Consider the following 25,238-nt stretch of genomic DNA (forward strand, 5'->3'; position numbering starts at 1 on the left):
GGGGTGAATAGCGTCTCACCCAAATCGATTGCTTCTTCCTACACTTTTTAGTTACGCAAAGGAAATACACACAAACAAGTAGAAAGCTAATATAAATACAAGACAAGAAATGCAAACCAAACTACGTGATCATTTAACGTTGTTCGGAGATTAAGGCTCCTACTCCACGGCTGCCCATAAGGTAGACGATCCCGATCCGTCGGTGGATGACTCACTGGTAAACTCCAGCTAGCTCACGTAACTCCTTTTGGGTGGAGAAACCTCACCACAACTCTCACAAGAACACTTGAGACGCTAGGGCACAGGTTGTAAAATACCGGAAATAGGCGAATATTAATAAGGGAATTTTCCGAAATTTTTGGAAATTTTTCGGGAATTTTTCGGAGCTCGTATGGACGAGTTAACGGGGATGAAAACGGGGCCCGGGGAAAAGCCTGTTTAGGCGACCCATTTAAGCGAGGAAATGTTTATTTTATATTTCCTTTTTCTTTTTCCTTTATTTTTTCCTTTTCCTCTCCGTTTCTTTTTCTCTCCCGTGCGTGCCCGACACTGCCTTCTCCCGTGCCCTAACCGGCGCCGAGCTAACCGCTCGCGATTTAAGCCCCGATCAAGGTTTGTTCCTTTTTCTTCTTCTCCGCTCTGCCGTCCCCAATTCGCCGGTGCCTAGCCTCTGCCCCGACTCCAGCGATGCCACTGCCGGCACCGATTTCCCAGCCTCGGCTGCCTTTCCTCTATGCCCTAGCATCTCTGCCGATGCCACTGTCTCTCTTTCTCCCGACGCCGAGCAGCACCGAGCCCTAGGTGCCAACGCCGTCGACGCCTTTTTCCGACCTCTTCTGTGCCACTCCGAGACTCCTTGTCTGAGTTCTCACCGTGCCCTAGCCCCCGCTCAGCAGATAGCCGGCTGCCAACACTCAAAGCAATTGTCGATTTGTAGCCTCTGCCCTAGCCTCTGTTTCCGACGCTGGTAAGGGTTCTGCCGTGGCCACCACTTGGGATCTGTATGTCGTCGTCGCCCCTTTGCTCTGGTTTACTGCCTCAGTAGCCCTTGCTGGAAACAACACCGGTGACCTAACTCCTCCGTCCTCTAATCCAGTGAGCTACTGGATGAAGGTAAGGATTAGGTTGAAATTTTAGTTGTGCACTAGTAGTTGATTGGGTTGTTGATGCATTTGTAGTGTGATTTCTTTCGATTCGATTGTTGGAAGACAGTGACCTAGTTGGTTCCGGTTATCACAGCATCAAGAGTTTGTTGCTGTCTCTGTTTGATTCCGGCCACCACCCCCTGTCAACAGCTTGACACACCTGAGGTAAGATTAGGTTGTAAGATGGGTTGTTGTTTGATTTGTGATTCCCAATTATTGATCTCAACATGATCTGATCAGTAGGAAGGATTCCAGCAGCAAACGATCCTACTTCCAACAGTGATAAAACGACTGTGAGTTTCAGGTAAGGCATAGGAATTTGATATATGCTATTGATCATGTATGGGTTGAATTGGGTTTATGTGTTGGTCAGGGATTTGCCCTAAACTAGGGTTAGAGAGTTATTTAGCTATTTATGAGAATGTAGCTAAATGAAATATATTTATATTCGTGACACAGGATCTTGACGCGAGACGAGTATCTTGGAGTCAGATTTGGATCACTTTATTGGAGGCGGGTACTTTGACTTATGTCTTTTGATATGCATGATAATATGTTTAACATATAACAGTAATTGTGTTACCTGTTTATTTTGGTTGGTCACTACATGATTAGTACATGTTGTTTGTTTATTGATTCTGCACTGCATATTATCTACCTGATCACATATGCCTTAGGTAGTGACCTAACCACATGCTCTGTTATATTATGGACCTAGGGTTTATTTGATACCCTCTTCGATTTGTGTACCTTCTATTTGATACGTCTTCTTGTGGTACACACTTTGTATCTATTTATATGGATCATGCCATGTTATTCATGAGATTGCCATGTTCAGTATCATGCATCATGATTGCATGCTGTGCGATTATCGGCTCTACTTTGGTTGAGCTCATCGCCAGTTACATGTACTGCACACATCACCCATGGATTTGTATATCTGGCTGGTGTGTGGCGGTTCTGCTGTTTGGCTCCGTTGGTCGGAGACTCGGCGTGGCCGGCAGTCGGTTCCGCTCTGTTTGGCTCCGTTGGCATTTAGGGTAGCAGCGTGCCGGCAGATGGTGGACTTTGTTTGGCTCCGTTGGTCGAGACTCGGTGGTAGGCCGGCAAAGATATCCTCCCGTCATCGTGTCCGGAGATGAGCATTGAGCTCCCCATTTATGATTTGGGGTCACGGGACGGGAGTACTCCACAAGATCCCGTTTACTCTGTCATTGCACAGGAGCATTGATTTCGAGTATGGGGTTGACATATGCATTTATTGCATTTTATTTACTTGTGATTGCACTTATATCTGCATTTGTTTGGATGCATTGATTGACATGCATACGATTATGACTCACTCGATCGACGACTGTTACCTTTATACTTTGATCCGTCGATCATTATCTTGATTTCATTTCGATTGCATTTATCCTCCTCATATTCAGGAGACTGCATGATTAGTGTTGTCTATTATTTGTTTTATTATGCATATCAGTTGTACTGCTGAGTGTTGGACTCACCCGCCTCCATTGTTGATATTTTCGGGTTGCGGAGCAGTTCCAGTCCATGGCCCCCATCTGCACGTAGAGCTAGTTCTCTACTAGGTTGTTATTTGCTTTATTTTGGTTTTTCTTCCATCAGACTATGTTTTAGTTTTGTTTTGGATTTTATTTATGGATATTGTACGGATTGTTACCGTTTGATGGACTTTTGGATGGTTTGGTTTTTATTCTACTATATGCCTGCCTGGACGGCAGAAGAGGTGAGTTCGTTGGATTTGAGCTTTACGAGTGTAGTAGAGTAGGATGGATTTTGAGTCAGAGTCCTATTGTTATGGATATCTTTATTAACTGCGTGGTGTTTGTCTTTATTTTTTTGTTATCATTCCAGCCGCCTGTGGCTGATGTATATGTGATATGTAGAAAGTTTCATATTGTCCGCTGTACAGGGGAGATGCTGCCGGAATTTCTTCGGACAGAGACTCCTCTGGGGCGTGACAATTTAGTGGTATCAGAGCAGGTATACGATACTTGCTATGTGTTCTGGATTTATACGATCTTTGTTTTCGTATTATGGATACTTTGAATAATCTGATATCAGTTTATTGGGTATCAGCGCGCCAAAGTTTGGCGATATTTATTTGATTTCCGTGTGTTGGATTTTCGGGATTTATCTGATACCAATTTATTTGGTATCAGAGCGGGTTATGATACCTGCTTTCGGTGTTCTGGTGATTTATCGGATACCTGTTTTTGGGTATTCTGGATTTTTGGATTAGCCCAAGTTTGCGAGTCAAACTGGGTAGTTGTTTGAGTGACATGGATTTTTCCATTACGATTGGGTTTGGATTTCCGTTTCGGATTTATATGGATTTCCGTTGTTGTTCTCGATCGGAAATTTTGAGGTCAATTTGGGGACTGGACAGCGACGGAACATCTCCAGACGGCATATAGGTATGATGCTTAATTTTATAGTTTATGACAGGTATTAGCATTCTTTATTTAGTACCTGTCTGGTTGCTGTAGCACATATTTTTTTTTTTTTTTTGTGATGAGTTAGCCATTGAGCATGGTTGACCTTAATAGAGATCAAGGATTATAGTCTCTGGTGATTTTTCACATCATACCATCAGTAGATTTTAGCTTCTGTTACTATTAGTAGGAGATGGAGGCACATACCAGCCTCTGCTATTGTTAGCTGGGTAGTGGATGATACCTACATATTTATGTTGTTTTAGCCAGTGGAGGTTTTATACTCATATCTTTTGGATATTAGGATACCCGATATGATGAAAAATTGTTCATTAGGGGAGTTACCATGTTTGATCATTGTTGAGAATGGTTTGAGGTTGAGGGATATTGTGAGATAAGATATTTTGATGTGTTGATTTCTAATGATTTAAGAGAGTAAATGTTATGTGGTTGTTGATGATCTTTTAGTGGATAACTATTTTGATGATCTTTTATTTGGGTTGTCATTGATGGTGATATAGTGAGTATCATGTATAGTGTTCACAGGTTGATGTTTATAGTTGGTGATCAGATTATAAATTGGAAGCTAGAGAGTTTATGTGCCTATGAGATTTTTGATTTTAATAAATCTGGTTAATTGTGGTTAGTTAACAGGATGATAAAATTGATATTTGTTTCATCTGATATTAAACTATGTGGATAAAAAATGATTTGATGTTTTGAATGCTAACTTACCCTCATGGAGAGTAGAGACTTATTCATCTGATATTAGTGGGCTGATATTTTTGAGGAAAAAAAAAATGAGGGTGTCTTGATGATATTGAATTCTAGCTTTTTCTTTTGGGTCGTACACGTTTATTCATATGATATTATGTGGATTGACATTCTCTAGTTTGAGATGATGTATTAGTGTTGAATTGACCCATGAACTGATTTAGTTATTTGATAATGTAGTATACCATTTGATCGTGGTTTGATATACCTTAGTTGCTTGTGGAGGATTAAGGTATTCTTGATTAGTTAGTAGATGAATGATTTAGTTTTGTTGGTTGATCAGTAGAGGATTGTCATACTCTATTCTTAGAGGTTTGAACCTTTAGGTTGTTTGTGCTTAGTTATGTATCTAGAGCACATTTGAGTACATGCTTTGTACTGACGTGGAAAGGACGGATTCAGCCGTATATCATTGTCGGCTTGGATAGGTTATAGAGGATCGATGTATTCTATTCCATGAAAACTTTGACCATGGACTGTATATACTTGGTGGGATAACTTAGAGGGTGCATTGGGATATGTGACCCTGCTGATGTAAGGAAGTGTAGAGCTAATTGCTTAACACTTATGGGATACAATCGTTACTAGTGTATACTGGGAGAGTACATTTGGATTTATGATGATAAAATTTTCCCCATTAGATATGGTCTTGGTAGGGTATGACATTGTCTTGCAATGTTATACCATGGTGTGTATATCTTTCTTGTCCGATATTAGTTCCTTGAACCTGGAGCAGGGTTGTTACTAGATGATTAGACTGCTTTATTTTGGGTTGCTTCTGATTGATGGATTCATGCTTGATACATATGCATGAATTTTGTTTAGATATACCTGTAACCCATGAGTGTTGGTAGCATAAGGTTGGTCTTTTTGGTTGAGCTGATATGCTGATTTTGCATGTATATTAGGATTGTTACGTGTTGTAGGAGACCTATGGTAGACTGTTCATTTGCAAGTAGTATATGTATCCATGTTCTGATATGATTTGAAGGCTCCTTGTGGATTATAGATATGTAGTTCGGAGTATGTATCCGGAGGTATTATTGAAGATAGCTTGTTGATTAAATCCGAGATGTAGTATAAGTACATCGGTGGTGTTTTGATGGAGGCATTTTGTCGACTTAATCTGAGTTGTGATATGTACATATGTGTTTGATGTGGTATCTGAGGTATCTTTTTGGATTATGTTTGATATGTGAGTGCACCTGGGTTTAGTATGCTTTATTGGAAGTATATGTTGGTTATACTCTTGGCATAGGTGAAGATATGTCATGTGAGGGTTGTTTGAGGTGTATTGTTGATTTTACCTACATTGATTTTGTACACGTGTTCGGTATGTATTGTTGGAGGTATCATACTGAATATACCTGAGTTGTGAGTATGTTTGGTGTATAATAATTGGAGGATTTTGTTGATTATACATATGTTGTGTGAGCATGTGTGCTAGGTGTATTATTGGTAGCAGTATGATGATTCTACTTATACTGAATGCAGAATGTGGAGTGACTGCATTATGTCATTTGTTGGATTAACCCATCAATTAATTTTCCTATCAGTGGATGACCCACTAGGATGCTGATAGAGTTGATGATGGATTTGATTAGTTACTAGGTAGTTATAGCCTAGGCTAACCACAGTGATTTGTGGTAGAGAGATCTTGTACAATCTCTAGTTGGATAGTTAGGTGCCTTGGGGTACTTATGTATTATTTTGTGGTGAGCGTTGCTCCCACATATCATGGATTGCTGGTAGTGGAGCATTGCTCCTATATTTATTACAGATACATATTTCAGATTATTTGTGGTGGAGTGTTGCTCCCACATATTGAGGATTTCTTGTGGTAGAGCGTTGCTTCCACATATGTGGTGTTTCCTGTGATGGAGCGTTGCTCTCACCCTGGAGGATTTATTCTTTGGTGATTTATGTTATTGATGATCAGATTTTTTGATTTATTATTGGAGATCTTATGGATAGGAATGTCTGTGATACGGACATTATGTGTATTGGTTTTTGCCATGTAGGCTTACAGTGCCTTAGATGTTTTCAGGGACTCGATGATCCTGGTATGTCGAGGATGTTTGGATAGGTGTCCATTATCGTTGTGGACGATGTTGTGATCTATTACGGATCCGAGGTGAGTCACGTACACTACCTTTGGATAGATCTAGAGATGATTCGACGAGAACATCTATATGTGATTATCGGTAGTGCGGTATGGATTGTCTTTTATGATGTTTGGGACACACGGTCACCGTAGGAGTGTACCGTGGTTCCGCAGAGATAGAGGTTGTTACCGTTGGAAGTAATCGAAATGTAGGAGATCCGCAGTCTTTTGTGACTCGCAGGATATTACAGACCTTTCATCGAGGGTATCTTCCGCATAGCTATGCTACTTTCACGCATGACCATGAAAGACGTGAAGTTTACTTGGACTGAGGATTGCAAGACCAGCTTCTAGGAGCTGAAGCGGAGACTAGTGTCGGCTTTGATTTTTGGCTTTTACCTTCTGGAGAGGACGAATTTGTCCTCTACACCGACGCGTCTCTACAGGGTATGGGTGCTGTTCTTATGTAGCACGGTAGAGTATTCTTATATGCTTATCGATAGTTGATGGAGCATGAGAAGAAATACCCAGTTCATGATCTGAAGTTGGCCGCTATTATTTTTGCTCTGAAGATTTTGCGGCAATACCTGTATGATATTACATTGAGATTCTCACTGACCATCGGAGTCTCAAATATCTGTTTCACTCAGAAGGAACTTAATCTTCGACCGAGGAGATAGATGAAGTTCCTGAAGGATTATGATTGTACCATTAGCTATCACCTGAGAAAAGCTAATGTGGTTGTCGATGCACTTAGCCAGAAGTCCAGAGGGACTTTAGCTTGCCACCGAGTTGTGGTCACAGATTTGATTCAGGATTTCTCTGAGTTAGACCTTGAGGAGCAGGGACAGACAGAGCAGGGTATTCTTGTTACCATAGTTGCTCAGTTGTCGATCAGGACGAGAATCCCTGAGGCCCAGTTGTTGGGACCTCATAGAGGTCAGCGTGAGGCAGAGTTGGTCTATATTATCAGACAGAGGATGTCAGAGGCATAAGACTGCCAGAAGTGTTATGCTGACCGGAGACAGAGACCTTTAGAGTTCTCCATTTGCGACTAGGTATTTCTGCGAGTTTCACCCATGAAAGGGGTGAAGAGATTGACCTCAGAGGTAAGCAAGCTCCGCGATACATTGGACCTTTCCAGATCTCGGAAAGGATTGGAGCAGTAGCTTATCGGTTGGCACTATTGCCGTTCTTGGCAGGCGTTCACGCCGTATTCCACGTATCTACGCTGAAGAGATACGTACCCGATCTGATACAAGTGTTGATAGATAATCTCAGTTCTCCTTTCAACCTGTCGTCACCTATGAGGAGGTTCCGGTATGGATTCTAGACCGGAAGGAACGTCAGTTGCGGAACAAGACTATCCGGCTGGTTAAAGTCGGATGACAGCATCATTCGGACGAGGAGGTTACTTGGGAGCTCGAGGATACGATCCGAGCTCGATATCCCCATCTTTTCACTTGAGGTGTGTGATTTAATTCACCGTTCAGCATTTATAATCGTTACCAGTTATTAGTACTTGCTGATGGTAGATATTGAAATTTGGGGACCAAATTTTTATTTGTGGGGGAGAATGTAAAATACCGGAAATAGGCGAATATTAATAAGGGAATTTTCCGGAATTTTTGGAAATTTTTCGGGAATTTTTCGGAGCTCGTATGGACGAGTTAACGGGGATGAAAACGGGGCCCGGGGAAAAGCCTGTTTAGGCGACCCATTTAAGCGAGGAAATGTTTATTTTATATTTCCTTTTTCTTTTTCCTTTATTTTTTCCTTTTCCTCTCCGTTTCTTTTTCTCTCCCGTGCGTGCCCGACACTGCCTTCTCCCGTGCCCTAACCGGCGCCGAGCTAACCGCTCGCGATTTAAGCCCCGATCAAGGTTTGTTCCTTTTTCTTCTTCTCCGCTCTGCCGTCCCCAATTCGCCGGTGCCTAGCCTCTGCCCCGACTCCAGCGATGCCACTGCCGGCATCGATTTCCCAGCCTCGGCTGCCTTTCCTCTATGCCCTAGCATCTCTGCCGATGCCACTGTCTCTCTTTCTCCCGACGCCGAGCAGCACCGAGCCCTAGGTGCCAACGCCGTCGACGCCTTTTTCCGACCTCTTCTGTGCCACTCCGAGACTCCTTGTCCGAGTTCTCACCGTGCCCTAGCCCCCGCTCAGCAGATAGCCGGCTGCCAACACTCAAAGCAATTGTCGATTTGTAGCCTCTGCCCTAGCCTCTGTTTCCGACGCTGGTAAGGGTTCTGCCGTGGCCACCACTTGGGATCTGTATGTCGTCGTCGCCCCTTTGCTCTGGTTTACTGCCTCAGTAGCCCTTGCTGGAAACAACACCGGTGACCTAACTCCTCCGTCCTCTAATCCAGTGAGCTACTGGATGAAGGTAAGGATTAGGTTGAAATTTTAGTTGTGCACTAGTAGTTGATTGGGTTGTTGATGCATTTGTAGTGTGATTTCTTTCGATTCGATTGTTGGAAGACAGTGACCTAGTTGGTTCCGGTTATCACAGCATCAAGAGTTTGTTGCTGTCTCTGTTTGATTCCGGCCACCACCCCCTGTCAACAGCTTGGCACACCTGAGGTAAGATTAGGTTGTAAGATGGGTTGTTGTTTGATTTGTGATTCCCAATTATTGATCTCAACATGATCTGATCAGTAGGAAGGATTCCAGCAGCAAACGATCCTACTTCCAACAGTGATAAAACTGCTGTGAGTTTCAGGTAAGGCATAGGAATTTGATATATGCTATTGATCATGTATGGGTTGAATTGGGTTTATGTGTTGGTCAGGGATTTGCCCTAAACTAGGGTTAGAGAGTTATTTAGCTATTTATGAGAATGTAGCTAAATGAAATATATTTATATTCGTGACACAGGATCTTGACGCGAGACGAGTATCTTGGAGTCAGATTTGGATCACTTTATTGGAGGCGGGTACTTTGACTTATGTCTTTTGATATGCATGATAATATGTTTAACATATAACAGTAATTGTGTTACCTGTTTATTTTGGTTGGTCACTACATGATTAGTACATGTTGTTTGTTTATTTATTCTGCACTGCATATTATCTACCTGATCACATATGCCTTAGGTAGTGACCTAACCACATGCTCTGTTATATTCTGGACCTAGGGTTTATTTGATACCCTCTTCGATTTGTGTACCTTCTATTTGATACGTCTTCTTGTGGTACACACTTTGTATCTATTTATATGGATCATGCCATGTTATTCATGAGATTGCCATGTTCAGTATCATGCATCATGATTGCATGCTGTGCGATTATCGGCTCTACTTTGGTTGAGCTCATCGCCATTACATGTACTGCACACATCACCCATGGATTTGTATATCCGGTGGTGTGTGGCGGTTCTTTGTTTAGCTCCGTTGGTCGAGACTCGGCGTGGCGGCCGTGATCGATTCAGCTCTGTTTGGCTCGTTGGCATTTAGGGTAGCAGCGTGGTCGGCAGATGGTGGACTTTGTTTGGCTCCGTTGGTCGAGACTCAGGTGGTAGCCGGCAGAGATATCCTCCCCGTCGCTATGTCTAGGGAGATGAGAGCATTGAGCTCCCCCATTTATGATTTGGGGTCACAGGACAGGAGTACTCCGACAGCATCCCGTTTACTCTGTCATTGCACAGGAGCATTGATTTCAGAGTATGGGGTTGACATATGCATTTATTGCATTTTTATTTGCTTGTGATTGCTGCACTTATATGCTGCATTTGTTTGGATGCATTGATTGACATGCATACAGGATTATGACTCACTCGGTCTGACGACCTGTTACCTTTATACTTTGATCCGGTCAGTACAGTTATCTTCTGATTTCATTTCAGTTGCATTTATCCTCCTCATATTCAGGAGACTGTACGCATGATTAGTGTTGTCTGTTATTTGTTTTATTATGCATATCAGTTGTACCTGCTGAGTGTTGGACTCACCCCGCCTCCATTGTTGATATTTTCAGGTTGAGGCTGTCCGGAGCAGTTCCAGTCGCTGGCCCCCCATCTGCACGTAGAGCTAGTTCTCTACTAGGTTGTTATTTGCTTTATTTTGGTTTTTCTTCCATCAGACTATGTTTTAGTTTTGTTTTGGATTTTATTTATGGATATTGTACGGATTGTTACTGTTTGATGGACTTTTGGATGGTTTGGTTTTTATTCTACTATATGCCTGCCTGGACGGCAGAAGAGGTGAGTTCGTTGGATTTGAGCTTTACGAGTGTAGTAGAGTAGGATGGATTTTGAGTCAGAGTCCTATTGTTATGGATATCTTTATTAACTGCGTGGTGTTTGTCTTTATTTTTTTGTTATCATTCCAGCCGCCTGTGGCTGATGTATATGTGATATGTAGAAAGTTTCATATTGTCCGCTGTACAGGGGAGATGCTGCCGGAATTTCTTCGGACAGAGACTCCTCTGGGGCGTGACACAGGTAAGACTACTAATAGGGGTTAACCATCTCTATTTCATCAACCTCAACCAACCTCCCAAGTCTTGGTTATATAGGCCACGGGTTGGAAAACCCCACCTACCAGTCAACTGCCCTTTGTGGAAATTCGACCGTTACAGCTCAACGGCTCGATACCAGCCCTCTGTTCGCTCCCAGTCGACTGGTGCAGTCAACTGCTACAGTACTGCTATAGTAACGCTACAGTACTGCTATATTACTGTTACAGTGCTGCTACAGTAAACCCTAATCCTAGGATTTAACCCCCGAGTACATTCACTCAGCATTCGTCCTCACCCGACCAACATAGATCTAGCCTTCTAGCCTCCTCCATTAGCCTTGTGTCCCTCGGATGTCTCCTCATCCTTCACGCCTTGCCTTCTGGAGCTTCCATCGGCCTTGTGATTATTGTCGGGTCTTCCTTTGCCAAAAGGTCGTGCCTCCGGGACTTCATCCATTGTCAAGTCACACTTGGACTTACGTTGCCAAGACTACATGCTTGGACTTACACCGCCAAGACTCATCCTTGGACTTTCCTCGTTTGCCAAGATTACACTTGGACTTTCCTTGTTGTATCTGTATCATACACACTCACAATGCATATCAAATACAACAATAAACCTAACTTAAACTTTTGCCCAAACATCAAAACTTAGGATACTCATATTGTTCCAACACTACTAGAACTACGTTATCGAGTGTCCGGTCAAACCCTTGACCCACTCGAACTTTTTTAGCTGTGCCAAGTGTCCAATCCTCTACGATATACTTGGACTTTGAAACACCAGATGTCTTGTCACCCTAGACCCACCTGGATTTTCACACACCTGCTTTCACTCACCAAGACTTTCTTACTGCCTAATTTCACTCACTAAGACTTTTAAACTGTCTGCTTTCACTCATCAGGACTTTCACCTGCATTCACTTACCAGAATTTTCTCATTGCCTAGCTTCACTCACTAGGACTTTCCATCTGTCTGGTTTCACTCACAAGGACTTTTGATAGTGTGTTCATGTGATGTTCCATTTTTGTTGGAATGGTTCGGTTATGAAGATTATTTTGTTTGGGAAATTGATTTAAGAGTTGGTTTTTGCTAAGTAAGGAATATTTTGAGTTAATCTAATTAATGACTATTAATTCATAACGTGTGTTTTGTGTGTTTTAATTTAGTTTTGTTGGTAAAGAGTTGGATGCATTATCACACTCGGGTTCACTCAAGTTCAGCCAACCTAGAATTTGAACTTGATTTGCACTAACCCAACCACTGTTGAATCAAGCCAAGCCAACTGAACTAGCTCAACCATTGTTGAACCCAAACCAGGACAGCTACTATGCGCATTGATTCAATACAACGTTTAAAAATGTGAGGCTGGCACGGTTCACCACTGTTCTTTATGTCAGTCTCTTCCTGAGGCACACTTGGCGGAGCTCCGTTCATTATTTTCAGATCTGAGAGCTAGTTCCTTCATCGATGGTGAATTCTAAGCTTCCGACAACCAGTGTCAAAAGGGACAGAGCATGACGGCGAAGTGTTTTTCCACGTCGCGACATTGTCTTCTGCATTTCTCTGCCACGTCACAGATCGAGGGCGCTTTCCTGATCTGTGATTTCCACCAGCCATCGGAGGTACTGGCGGTCTTTTCCCGACATTTCCAATCCATTTCCATCCTCCATCTTATCAATGACACCCTGATAGATTGGATCAATCGCTCGGGTGAATCATTTACCAGATTTCAACCTCTGATCCTTTGCATGATAAGATTGCCAGCCGATCGTGAGTTTGAAGGGTGTTTTCCAAGAGCTATGAGTGTAGTATGCTTTAACTAGAAGCTTAGGTATTCACTGTTGGTTGCTCAAAGGGTGTTCTCCAGAAGCGATTATGTTTCACGACAGAGGGGAGGAGCTATGCTTCACAATATGCGTTTGTGAATGTTTCATTTAACTTTATTTTTTTTCTCCATCAACTCACTCAGATCGAAGGATTTGATTTCTTTGCAATTGAAAATTTTCTTCTGTACATTCCTGCATTTCGTAACTACATTTTGTTGGGGCAATTTCCTTTGGTCAAGTTTGACCAGTTTGACTAAGCTTGAGTCAGGATTTGAGTTTTGATGTTTGACAATATAAGGAGATTGACAATATAGAAGATTGCTGGAGCAATCGTCCGGTTATGGAGATAGTCAAAGGGTTGACCAGGTTGATAAGAAGATAAGTTAAGCAGGTCAGGGATGACAGGAGACTTGACTCGGTAAGTCTTAACTGGAGGTTAGGCGTCTGGAAGTCCTAACTGGAAGTTAGGTAGTGGCAAAGTCCTAATGAAAAGTTAGGCAGGGGAAAGTCCTGGTGAGGTGCCAGGCAACGGGAAAATTCTAGTGAGGAGTTAAGCAGGAGAAAGTCCTGGTGAGGAGCCAGACAATTGGAAAGTCTTGGTGAGGAGGCAGGCAACGGGAAAGTCCTAGTGAGGAGCTAGGCAGGAGAAAGTCCTGGTGAGGAGCCAGACAATTGGAAAGTCCTGGTGAGGAGCCAGGCAATTGGAAAGTCCAAGTGTGATCTTGGCAAAGGTTGTAAGTCCAAGCATGTGGTCTTGGCAAGGTAAGTCCTAGTGTGACTTGGCAAGGAGAACGTGACAACTAGGATGAGGCCGAAGGAAGCTCTTGAAGGCAAGGCGTGAAGGATGGGGAGATATCCGAGGGACGCAAGGCTGATGGAGGAGGCTAGAAGGCTAGTTCGAGGTTGGTCAGGTGTGGCCAAATGCTAGGCATGGAGACCCAATAGATCACGGTTGACCAAGAGTTGGGTTGAAGATTTTGGACTTGAGTTTGAGTCAAGTTCAGGTTGGTAAATCGATCGGGCGATCGATTGAACTAGGGTTCAATCGATCAGTGGATCGATTGGAGTGTGTTGCGAAGGAAGGAATGACCCAATCGATTGGTCAATCGATTGGGACCATAATTCGCAAGCATAGAGGTCTTCCCAATCGATCGAGCTATCGATTGGGAGCTGTCGATCGATCAGTCGATCGATTGGGCAGGGGAGTTCTTGCGTGATCGCGAGAACACTGAAAGCTTCTGAATCGATCCACCGATCAATTCAGATGTTCCCAATCGATCGGTCGATCGATTGGCATTCGATCGTTGGGCAGGATGCAGGTGATGGACGGCTACAATGGAGCGGTGCTGATGTGGCAATCAATTGGGGATGGATTGGATCGATTGGGAGCACTGTTTAAAGCCTTGGCTGAGCATTTTCTCCGCAGAACTTTGCGTTCTTCTCCTGCGAGCTTACAGCGATTCTCATGGCGATTTCTCCAACACTCACGCTAGTTCTTGAAGGCACTTGAGGAGCATCTTCAAGGTTCAAGAGACAACGACAAGTAGCAAGAAGAAAGAGTATTCACTTGTATTCCTAGGGTTTTTCTTGTATTTGTGTTTGTGTTGTGTGTGAGTTTGTACGAAGCTTCTCCGCCTCCGGTTGCGACCGAGAATGAGTGTTTCATAGTGGAGGAGTGAGTCGGTGTGTGGATCCTTGGATTAGTCACCTCTTCTTGAGGTGGATACCAAGTAAATCCTACTTGTTAGCATTGTATAGTTTGTCTTCGAGTTGTATTCCGTTGCAAACCATCAAGACGAAGCAAACGATGCAAGTGCGCGACGAACCGCTATTCACCCCCCTCTAGCGGGCACAAAGATCCCTACACATTTTGCCCAATTCTTTGTTCAAGTCAGGAACCCTTAATCTTAGCGTTTGATCCATAATAATCTAAATTCTAATTGTTTTTCTTGTGTTTAGAGATTTGGATCTGAAACATCCTGCATAATTTTGTAGATATCATTTCTTATTTCTCAATTGTGTTACTAAATCTGATTAAATTCCTTGAATCTGACCAATTAATTTGAATTACATTGAATCAGAACATGTGGTCAACACAGTGTATTAACTCCAGTTTAATTCTTGCACTTGCATTAACTTGTTGTTGCTGAAGGGTTAGTTAAGAATAAAAGAGAGAGTGGTTAGAGCTATGAAGTTGACTGGATCAAGCTCAAGTTTATAGATTTGTTGCTTATCTATTAGCATTTAAATGTGAAGCTTTATTCATGCAATTCAGAGTGCATATTGAGAGCTCTAGTTAGCTTAATTGGATTCAATCTGATTTTCTAAGAGTTATCTATAAGAGAAGAAGATAAGCTGAATTCCACTTGTTCCTCGATTGAGTTTGACTAGAATATGAGCATAGTTTGGTTGATATTTGAATTCAATAAATAGATTTGACTTAGTTACAATTCACATTCCATTTGTAGATATAATCTCCTTACATTGAGTTAAATTTTATTGTTGATCTTAGCTAGCATATCTAGTGAATTTTCATTGTTTTGATTTCGACTAATTTTCCTTTGTTTAAAATCTTAAAATAAAACACTATTTCATTAAGAAAACCTAAAAAGAATAATTTGAGTCTAGAATACACACACATTTACTAGTTTTCCTTGAAAAAATATGACTTGGGAACTCTTTACTACATCTTATTTTTGAATTATAAGGATTTTCAATCTTAATTAATTTGAAGTGTCACGTGACATGCAATATGGGCTATATCAAATTTCCACATCAAGTGTCCGGTCAACACTGATCCACTTGGATTTTCATCATCTGCCAACCAACCCGTTGGACTTGCCATTGCCTAACTTCTAATTGGACTTCCCAGTCAAGTATCCGGTCAACCTTGACATATTTGACTCTTCTTCACACCAAACTGGTCAAACATTGACCAAAGGAGAATTGCTCCAGCAATCTCTCCAAATGGATAATTGTACAGACAATCTCCATATATTGTCAAATATCAAAACAACTATCAGACTCAAGCTTAAGCCAATTCAAGATTAGTTAACTTGATCAACCTTTACCTAGGGAAATTACACCAACAAAGACTTTGAATTAGAGAAAAAGTTCTTCCTCTCTACACACCAAAGAAAGCAGACAGGATGTCAGTGCTAAAAACCAAGGAGAGGATCCCTAGCGTAAGCTTTCCAATGCTCAAGTTAGTATAGTGCTTGAGTGGGAAAAGGGAGAAATGAACAGTAAATGCATGTACGTAAGATTGTCATAAGATGTGTACTTGGCCAACAGAGAGGATCCTCTTTATATACCACCTCTCATAACCTTCGCAATCATGAGATGACAGAGAATGTCGAGTATTAGAGGTTATCGGGTATGGGAAGATGTACAGCCTGGGAGATGTACCATCATCATCCAAGGAATCTTCCGACTTATTCTTTTCAGTCTCCCTGATGTGATTCTCCTTTTACTTAACGGGTTAAGCCCTTTGGCACAATTGATCTCATATCTCGTGGTCTGACACCATAAGTGATACAACACATGGGATAATGTGTGGATTGTCAAGGTATGTGGAATAATATGATTATATAGATATGGAATATAGCCACATGACTGTATGATACTGCGGAGATACGACGATGGGACATTTTCCATACTGAGATATAGTGTCTAATTAATGAAGAAGATATAGTTCCTTCTCTAGTAGTGTTATAAAAGGAGCCCACTCCCATGGGTAAAGGTACACAAACACGCACACTTGAACTGCTGCATCTTCTCCTCATTCGTTGTTCTTCATTTTTTTCTCTTTTCTCGTTAGAGGCTGACTTGAGCGTTGGAGTGACTAGGCTAGGGCATCCTTGACCTCCATTCTAACTCTCCTTTTTCTTCTCAGGCTTCCCTCCATTTAACTCTCCTTTTCTTCTCAAGCTTCACAGATACTCTAGTTGATATGATTCCCTCCCTTCTCTTCTTTAAAGTTTTGACAACTTCGTTAACGTAGAAGACAACTCGTTCGTCGGCGATCTCAAGCAATCCTACACACATTGCACTAGCTCTCACCCAAGCTTTAGCAATGATAACAGATATAGTAGCTGATATCAGCTGTGAGGCCAAAGATCAACATTGGTTGTAAGGTCAAAAATCAACTTTAGTTGTTAGGGCTGAGGAATCGAAGAAGATAAGATAAACTATACTTTCTTTTTGTATTTTCTTCTTCTATTTTAATTTTCCTTTCCCCTTTCAAAGTTTTTAGAGGAGATGGAAGGTTGTCCTTCGTTAGGTTCCTTTTTTTTTACTGAAGGATGAAAGTAAAAAGTCAATTCCAGTTTTGCTCCTATTGGGCTAGTAAACATAGCATGATGAAACCTTGTGTTAGTATGAATACGACAATGTGGTCTCGCTGAATCATCATTTGCATGTTATAAATGATTTGGTCTGAATACTAGAAAGCTGGCAAGCTGGGCAGGTGGCTGCATTGTTGACTGTGTGAAGACTTTGAATTAGAGAAGAAGTTCTTCCTCTTTATATACACCAAAAAAAGCAGACAAGACGTCAACACCAAAAATTAGGGAGGGGATCCCTGGCGTAGGCTCTTTGATGCTCAAGTTAGTATAGTGCCCGAGCGGGAAAAGGGAGAAATGAACAATAAATGTGTGTACGTAAGTAAGACTGTCTTAAGGCATGTACTTGGCCAACAGAGATGACTCCTTTATATACCACCTCTCATAACCTCCGCAATCATGAGATGACAAAGAATGTCGAGTGTCAGAAGTTGTCGGGTAGGGAAGATGTACAATTAACCTAGGAGATGTACCATCACCGTCCAAGGAATCTTTCGTTATCCATCTGTGCACATCTTTTGTAAATTACGCCATTAATGAGGTGATTGAAGGAATATGTTGTCATAAGTTGTCGGCTGATGGAAAGTGTAATTATCTTCGAAGAAGGTTCTAGTGAATGCTCATATTACGATAGAGGAATATTCTCTGACAAAATGATTGTTACTCTGACAAGTTGTTGTGATTTATTGACCATATTATCTACTGAATGTATCTTGACCGGATCTTTAAACCGACTGACTATATAGCCGCCCTTCCCTTAAGCTGCTTAATTATGCACTAAGTGATGTTGGAGATCTGCTCTGGAGGTAATATGAAACTAAGTTCTCTAGGTCCGGTCGGTTCTTTGACCGACTGACCATATACCGGATACTTGTCTCTAAGAAATGGGGAACTGAGTCTTAGGAGATTCAATCAGTACTTTAAGTCAGTCACCCAGATGATCGAAGACTTGCCTTTGAAGTGAGAAACTGAGATCAAGAAGTCCGACCGATTTATAAGGAGAGTTGCTTTACACTTATCTTCTGTATGTATAAGAGACGAGCATGCTGAGCGTATAAATCTAACCGAAGTTATTACCGACAGTCTATATGAAGGAGAACTGGCATATGAGAAAACTCATAGGATCGATCAATCATATGCTGAGAGATTTATACTGAGAGTGTGAGGCTAGATCCTGTTACTCTGGTCGGATATATGATCGACCGACTTTGTCGTAAGTCAGACATCCCTTGAACTCGGTCGGCTATCGAATGATCGGATATATAATAGATGTCTTAATACAGGAATGAAGCACCAGGTTCCCTAGATCCGATCGACTCATGGACCGGTCGTCCTCATACTAAATGTCCTAGGTTTGGGTGAAGAGCAAAGTTCTATTAAGAGTGACACGCTGATCAAATCATTTTGACTTAGACTATCATAGCATAACCGAATCCTCTCATAACATTATGTATCAATAAATAATCTCAAACTCCTATTTTGATTATGAATATTCATTTTAATGGATCTTGAAGAATTAAAATGAAAGTTTGAAATCATCAACGCAAATACTTAAAACTCGTATTTGAATTTTGATTGAGCCATTAAAGTGGAATAGTATAATTTCAATTTCAATAGTCTATTACGTTCAAAATAATTTTACCATAATTAAATGTCAACAAATGCAAGTTTGACACCGTCAATGTATTCTTATGACTCCAATAGGAACTCATTCATATTCTAATATTTGAATATGGATCTATACAAATCCATTAATATGTACTTTCTCATTTAAAACAGTCAAATTGTCATAAGATTAGCGTGGAGGCTTCTCCAAATGTTGTCAAATGTCAATGAACGTGGAGAAAGGTTTGAAATTCTTAGGTGGCAACGGAAATACAATCCCATCCCCTTTTTTTTTTGTCTGTTAATTTGTTTGAAATGTCTGCTATTCCAAGTCAAATTTGTTAATTTTAATGAATTTAATTCAAAAATTAGGATCAGGTCATCATCAGCACTACTACAAGTCTACGCTTGAGAAAAAAAAGATATCGACAGAAGAGACTCCTACCACTAAACAATACATTAGTATTTAATAATTGAAAATTTAAATACATACGCGAAAAGTGATTGAATTAGATTGTGATAAATAACAACTAAGATAAATTTCACAGAAATCTGGCAACCGAGCAGAGAACAAATTATCAAACATAAGATAACAAGAAGAAGTCACCATGACATTTAGCTTTTTTAAAGGAAAAAAAACAAAATAAAAAAAAATGAGATGATTAAGGAGCTACTCTATGACTGTTTCACGCTGCTATTTGTAAGTAGGTAAATTATAAAAGATTTTACTCATGTAGTGACTCTTTACATAAGGTATCAGATGTATCAATATAATAATAAATGATAGAATTTGTCATTCTAAGGGTCCCATATGATCAGCTCCACGATTATAATCGAGGAAATATATTGGAAAGTTATAGTTGATCAGTATGGAGAAAGATTTTTTTCTCGACTTTGTCAAAAATCGAACCCTTATCCTATAATAACAACTCTACTCCACATTAATCAACTTAACCTTATCTGGGGCATCAGATGTACCAACATGATATTATATATACGCTGAGGATTGACCTTATATTGCATTCCACGTACTGACGTACAAGTACTACCCGTGGGAAAAAAAAGCTTTGAAATGGACAACGAGCATCATTGTAATGTCTCCCAGCCCAATAAACGGGCTCAGGCCCAGATTAATAGCTAACGCCCTAAAATAAACGGTCACGATTATCTTCTGCTTACTATATATGTAACTCGCACCGTTAACCTCTAGGGCTTTGCTTGAACACTTGCGGGGGACGTCTCAGAGCAAGGTATTTCTCTTCCCGTCTCATGTCTTTCCTCACCTTTCAATTTTCTTGATTCTTCCTCGTTTTGTTGATTGCCCTTGTGGTTTAGTTTCTATCGCATTTAAGCTGTTTAAGCTTATGCTTCCCATTCTATCTTTTCGGCTGTAGAACTTTTCCATTTAGTAACTCGTGAAATTAGTTGTTTGGTATGCTTGCAAATTTGTTTAGTTACATGACGACGACTGCTAGGTCTTTATTCTTTGACTTTTGAAGTTGTGGAATTTTCTTTACTATCAATCTGATATAAAAACACGCTGGTTCTGTTGCCTTAGATTGATTTATAGTTTAAGATCTGTTTGCGGGGCAGACGAGTTTTTATGATTCATTTTGCCTCTCTAACGTTGTGACAATTATTTACTGTGTTGCGTTCTAATAAAGTCATCTGCAGAAGATTTGAGTTGCAAACTTTTCCAAACATCAGTTGGCTCTGAAAGTTACTTCAAATCCAGTCTTGTATTGTTCTAGTTTGCAGACATTTGTTCTATTATGAATCAGTATTCAAATGCTTATCTATATCATTTCATCACTTTGAAAGTTCATATAAACTTATTCGAGTTCATTATTCACGCCTTAGTTATTAATTGAAGTAACAGGTTAGTGTGATTTTCTTTTTGGCTGGAAGCACCATGGTAAGTAATATTTGTTCATTTTAAAAATGCATATCTTCTTAGTTGTCTAGATTATAGCAACTGAAAAGGATGTTTAGATAGATGATGGTCCTTATGTTTGATAACTGCAATGAGTTCTAAAACACTTATTTCTTGTTTAATTATAAAAAATTTACTAGAAGTCATACGGTGAGATTGCCATTTATCAATTTAACATTCAGAGTATTTGTGTTTTTATGCACAAGAGTTAAATTTTCAGTTACTATGATTGTTTTCTAGGATGTGTCATTGACTACAAGCTTAGTATTTTCTTAGGACGGGTTCTCTTGAATCAAGTTCTTAGCTTGCCATCATAATATCTTTTAGCTGATATCTGAAATCCATCAAGTTAAACTTTCAATACGTCGTGCTTTTCTTTGTGAGTATCTTATGTACATGTTAAATCTTTCTAACTAATAAGTATCATTGCTCTTTTAGTAAGAAATTGAAGGAAAACTAATATGTCAAGCTAATTTGTTAGCTTCTTACAAGCTATTATTTATTTAAATTCGTGTTTTAAATTACTACTAGATAGATTGATATGCATACACATGCTCAGCTGGAAAGATTTCCAAGTAATTAAAACCAATAATTAGTCTAATAGAGCTAATAAGTTGGATCAAGCTAGAATTTAATCAATTGTCGAAAGGAATCAATTGTGCATTGAGATGCCCAAAAAATAAGCTCTGTCAGTGAAAATCAGCTACTGTATCAAGTAGCATATGAGTATATTACATCTGCTCGGCTAGTGACCTCCACAAGAAATGGCCACATTGAGAGAAGGCACATTTGTAAGCTGACTGGATTCCATGAGAGGGTCACTGCCATCCTTCATCTGTGTTTGAAGAAACACTTTGAATAGTATTGCAACCCAGATAGGGTTATGAAAGCCTAATTTTATTGGCCCAACTGTAGGCCAAGGATTTACTTATGGTTTTCCAGTTGAATCCAACCCAGCCAAATACCTGCTGAATCATTTTCTTCTGTTTTTTTTTCCCTTTACTTTCTATTCTTTCATTTGTTGTATAGCTCACAGTTCTCTCTATATGATGAGTTTGGTCTCTTGTTGCAATCTCTGAACTGCAAAGTAATATTTGGCAAAATTTGTTTGCGCCTAGATGTACTGTTTGATATTTCCTGTGCCTTATGATTTGAAAAGGCTGTATTAATGTCTCCTTGTAGTGTTTTTTCTTAATACTATAGATTTTGTTTTTTTCAGTCATTCATGGCATTATATATTTTATTTTTTGCAGCTTGGTATTTTTTAATCAATTAATTTTGCAGTCCAAATGGCCACTATCCCTGAACCTCTCATCTGGGAGATTGTAAAGAAGAACAATTCTTTCCTTGTTAAGCAGTTTGGCAGCGGCACCAACAAGGTTGTGTTCAGCAGGGAGCCTAACAATCTTTACAATCTCAATTCCTACAAGCACTCAGGTAAGATTTTAGCTTTTCTGTTTGGGATGCTTTGGAAACATATTTATTTTCAATCGAGTTTAGTTACATTTGTTTTCATCTTGACTTGTATCCTGATTGAAATTTCACAGGCTTGGCAAACAAAAAGACAGTGGCCATTCTGCCAGGAGAGAAGGACCTCAATGTTGTCCTTGCCACTACTAAGACAAAGAAGCAGAATAAGCCTGCAAACTTGCACAACAGAACGGAACTGAAAAAGGAATTCTTCAAGATGGCTAAAATTGTCAAGAGTCAGGTATCATCTCTAGGCATTTCTACATGTTAATAGCTTCTCACAGGGAGCTTTCTGTACTTGTTCTGATAAAATGTTTTCTGTATCCATATATTTTTTTAATATTTGTATTGTATTGAATTCAGAATTCTGTATTAGAGTATGTTTCTTTATTTGTTTATCTGGTGACTTAATGACGGACCAATGACTGTCATTTATTTATTTTCCATTTATCTTATCTATTTATTTTGTTTTTCTTTTGTTCTTATTTGAAAATGTTATTATGATGAGCTTCTTTGCTAACATGAAAGGATAATTCTCTGTGCTGATTGGTCTCCAATGAAATTTGTTTGTTGCACCTGAGCTTGATTTTACTCGCACATTCCTTTTGAATTGACTTATTATTCTTATCATCTTATCATTCTGCATTTTTTTTGTCGTTTTAAGATGTTGCTATGATGAGCTGTATCATGTAAGGAGATCTTTCTCAGTTGATTGAGCTCCAATGAAATTTGCATCTTTACGCTTGGTTTCTGAGCCTAAATTTCCTCCCAAATTCCCCTTGAATCGTCTTAACTATTGTTAAATCTCTTTTGAAGCCTAAGATTATTATTCCATCTGTCTTTTTATCCTGCATTGGATTTCTGTTCATCATCATCTTTTTGTTTTTGGTTAATTGTGGTTTTTCCATCTATCTAACTAATTTTTCATGCAAATGTTTATCCGGTCACTCTTCTCTACCTGATTTGTTGTCTAGTGATGTATTGGGATGATTCAGTAACCATAAAAATGCTATTCTTGTTTCTCTGACTGTCCTAATAAAAATGTTCCAAGTTCTGATATTGTTCTTCTGTTTGCAGGTTACAGATAATTACTACAGGCCAGATCTAACCAAAGCAGCTCTTGCAAGGCTGAGTGCGGTTCATCGCAGCCTTAAGGTTGCCAAGTTTGGTGTGAAGAAGAAGAGACAAGCTGCAAAAGCTAAGAACTAAATCAGATGGTGGTTAGTTGTCATTTAGTTCTCTCTGCTTGTTTTGGTGTTCAAGTTTTCAATGAAACATTTGTAGTCTATAAAGATGACTCTATTTAGTGATAATGCCTATTGTTGGAATTTATACTTTATATAAATGTTTTAAATTATTTTCATACTTTGGCTTATGAAATTTTAGCTTATTGACGTGTGTAATAATCCTGTTAAATTTTACTTGATTATGATATTTTAATGATCTTTTTAAACATTCATTAGAGGTGGCAATGATTTGGTTTGGGCTTATTAGGCTCGTCAGAATGCTTGTAGGCCATTACCTAGTTTTAGATCGTTGTCATGTTGGTCATCGAAATGCTCCAAGGGTAGCATGCTCCAAGGGTAGCATGCAATTTAGGGATGTCATGTGTAGTTTGACATAATCTAACTTCGGTGGGCTTTATTTTATAATATTTTAGGTTTGAACTCATAGTTATGATTAGCATGAACCATCTGGCACATGTGTAGAAACACTAAGGTTCTACTCTTGGCCGATTCTAGATTACCATTGATCTGAGGTGAGTTATCAATTTTTTTAAAAAAAAAGTATCTTTAGAGTCTTTCAATTTGTATTTTTAATAAATTGAGAGTTCTTGTTGAAGAAAATGAGGTCAATATGGGGTTCAAATAGTCAGATGAGTGAGTTATCACTAGTTATTATACTTTAGAGAGCTAAAAAAAATAAATAAATCAAAGAGTAGAAACTTCTTGCGACTCAAACTGTTTTGGAAAGTGAACATGTTCCACTTTGTATTTTTAATAAATTGAGAGTTCTCATTAAGGAAAGTGGGAATAACATAGAGTCAAATAGTGTCGATTTAATGTGAGTGACTTGTTAATAGTTAAAAAAAAAATCTATAAAGAGCTAAAAATTAAAATTAAAGAGGGGATGCTTCTTGCGGCTAAAGATTATTTTGCACAAAGTGCATATAACTTATATTGGCTAGAGGCTGAGGGTGCATACTCTTTATTAATGGCATATATTTGAATTATTATGTTCATTATCCATCCTTTCTTGTGCAAGGTAGTTACTATAAATACATGGTGAGTACTTTTTTTTTATTATATTTAGATGTTAATTGTTCATTATTTTTTGATCTTTTACTAAACGTATTGGTTATATAATGGAGTCAATTTCTAATAATTGGATCATAAATACATTATATGATAACCCCAAATTATGAAATAAAAAGCTTGAATTTAAACCTCAAACAGATTAACAAAACCCTAGTTAAAACTATTTAATCCATAATCAATCCCCACTTAAAAGTAATAATGAAGATCATACCATATAGGTCCCAGCAGGAAAGCGCTTTGCGGATACTCAGATCTGAGTTCTGTCCCTCTTTGCTGCAGTGCTCTGTGCTCATGACCTTGTCGACGCCCATGGCCACTGCATTCGGCTGCTTCAGCGATTGCCATGACCGGTGCGCCAACAACATGCCTGCGCCTCCATGTGCTCCCAAGCATGCATGGTTAATTCGATTCCTAATCTATCAATTTGCTTCCATTTTTTCCATTTGTTAATTTATTAATCTCTCTATGCCTTCGATCCTCAGGAAATGTGTAGAGCACCTAATGCACATTACACTTGAGTAACAAACCAAACAAGATTACCTTGAAACTAATGATTAAAGAAAAAAACAAGCAAACAAGATTCCAAGTCTCTTATCTTAATCCATTTAAACATTCTTTTTGCCAAAATCCTTGATTAATTAAGCAAAATTTACCCATGATCTCCATTGCCTCGAGCGCAGTGAACGGAGGTGAAAAGTCCTCCAACCGGACTTGCTTCACAAATTCAATAGAAAGCTTCATGGGAAAAAAAATAACTAAAAGCGAGAAACACAAGGCTAAGCTAGTAAGCTTGTGCTGTTTACGTCA

The 25,238-nt window shown here is 39.7% G+C and overlaps 1 protein-coding gene, 2 long non-coding RNA genes and 1 other non-coding gene across 5 annotated transcripts; all 4 read left to right on the forward strand.

The window, feature by feature from the left end:
- The first annotated feature begins 576 nt into the window (after positions 1–576).
- LOC122034913 lies at positions 577–1,451 on the forward strand. Its single transcript, XR_006126823.1, has 3 exons — positions 577–1,113; positions 1,240–1,310; positions 1,386–1,451. It is a non-coding gene; the product is annotated as an uncharacterized LOC122034913 (long non-coding RNA).
- Positions 1,452–8,463: 7,012 nt separating this feature from the next.
- LOC122034818 lies at positions 8,464–9,177 on the forward strand. The gene is made up of 3 exons (XR_006126788.1): positions 8,464–8,862; positions 8,989–9,059; positions 9,135–9,177. It is a non-coding gene; the product is annotated as an uncharacterized LOC122034818 (long non-coding RNA).
- A 10,717-nt stretch (positions 9,178–19,894) lies between these two features.
- LOC122035177 (60S ribosomal protein L28-2-like) lies at positions 19,895–23,476 on the forward strand. 2 transcript variants are annotated; one of them, XM_042594580.1, is made up of 4 exons: positions 19,895–19,960; positions 21,928–22,080; positions 22,191–22,354; positions 23,191–23,476. In XM_042594580.1, exons 2-4 carry the CDS (start codon positions 21,933–21,935, stop codon positions 23,320–23,322), a joined length of 444 nt encoding a protein of 147 aa, XP_042450514.1. In that variant the 5' UTR covers positions 19,895–19,960; positions 21,928–21,932; the 3' UTR covers positions 23,323–23,476. The 2 variants fall into 2 exon arrangements, with proteins under 2 accessions (XP_042450514.1, XP_042450515.1); XM_042594581.1 differs by having other exon boundaries at positions 19,935–19,960; positions 21,897–22,080.
- On the forward strand, positions 22,780–22,872 carry LOC122035617. Its single transcript, XR_006127147.1, has one exon. It is a non-coding gene; the product is annotated as a small nucleolar RNA R24 (small nucleolar RNA).
- Positions 23,477–25,238: the final 1,762 nt, after the last annotated feature.

Source organism: Zingiber officinale, chromosome 11B (assembly GCF_018446385.1).
Source record: "Zingiber officinale cultivar Zhangliang chromosome 11B, Zo_v1.1, whole genome shotgun sequence".
In the NCBI taxonomy this organism is placed as follows: Eukaryota; Viridiplantae; Streptophyta; class Magnoliopsida; order Zingiberales; family Zingiberaceae; genus Zingiber; species Zingiber officinale.

What these genes read in the sequence shown, in the direction of transcription:
- LOC122035177 (XM_042594580.1), top strand. Translation starts at nt 21,933, where the DNA reads ATGGCCACTATCCCTGAACCTCTCATCTGGGAGATTGTAAAGAAGAAC. An exon ending in CAATTCCTACAAGCACTCAG is followed by an intron (nt 22,081 to 22,190) that starts GTAAGATTTTAG and finishes GAAATTTCACAG; the next exon opens with GCTTGGCAAACAAAAAGACA. An exon ending in CTAAAATTGTCAAGAGTCAG is followed by an intron (nt 22,355 to 23,190) that starts GTATCATCTCTA and finishes TTCTGTTTGCAG; the next exon opens with GTTACAGATAATTACTACAG.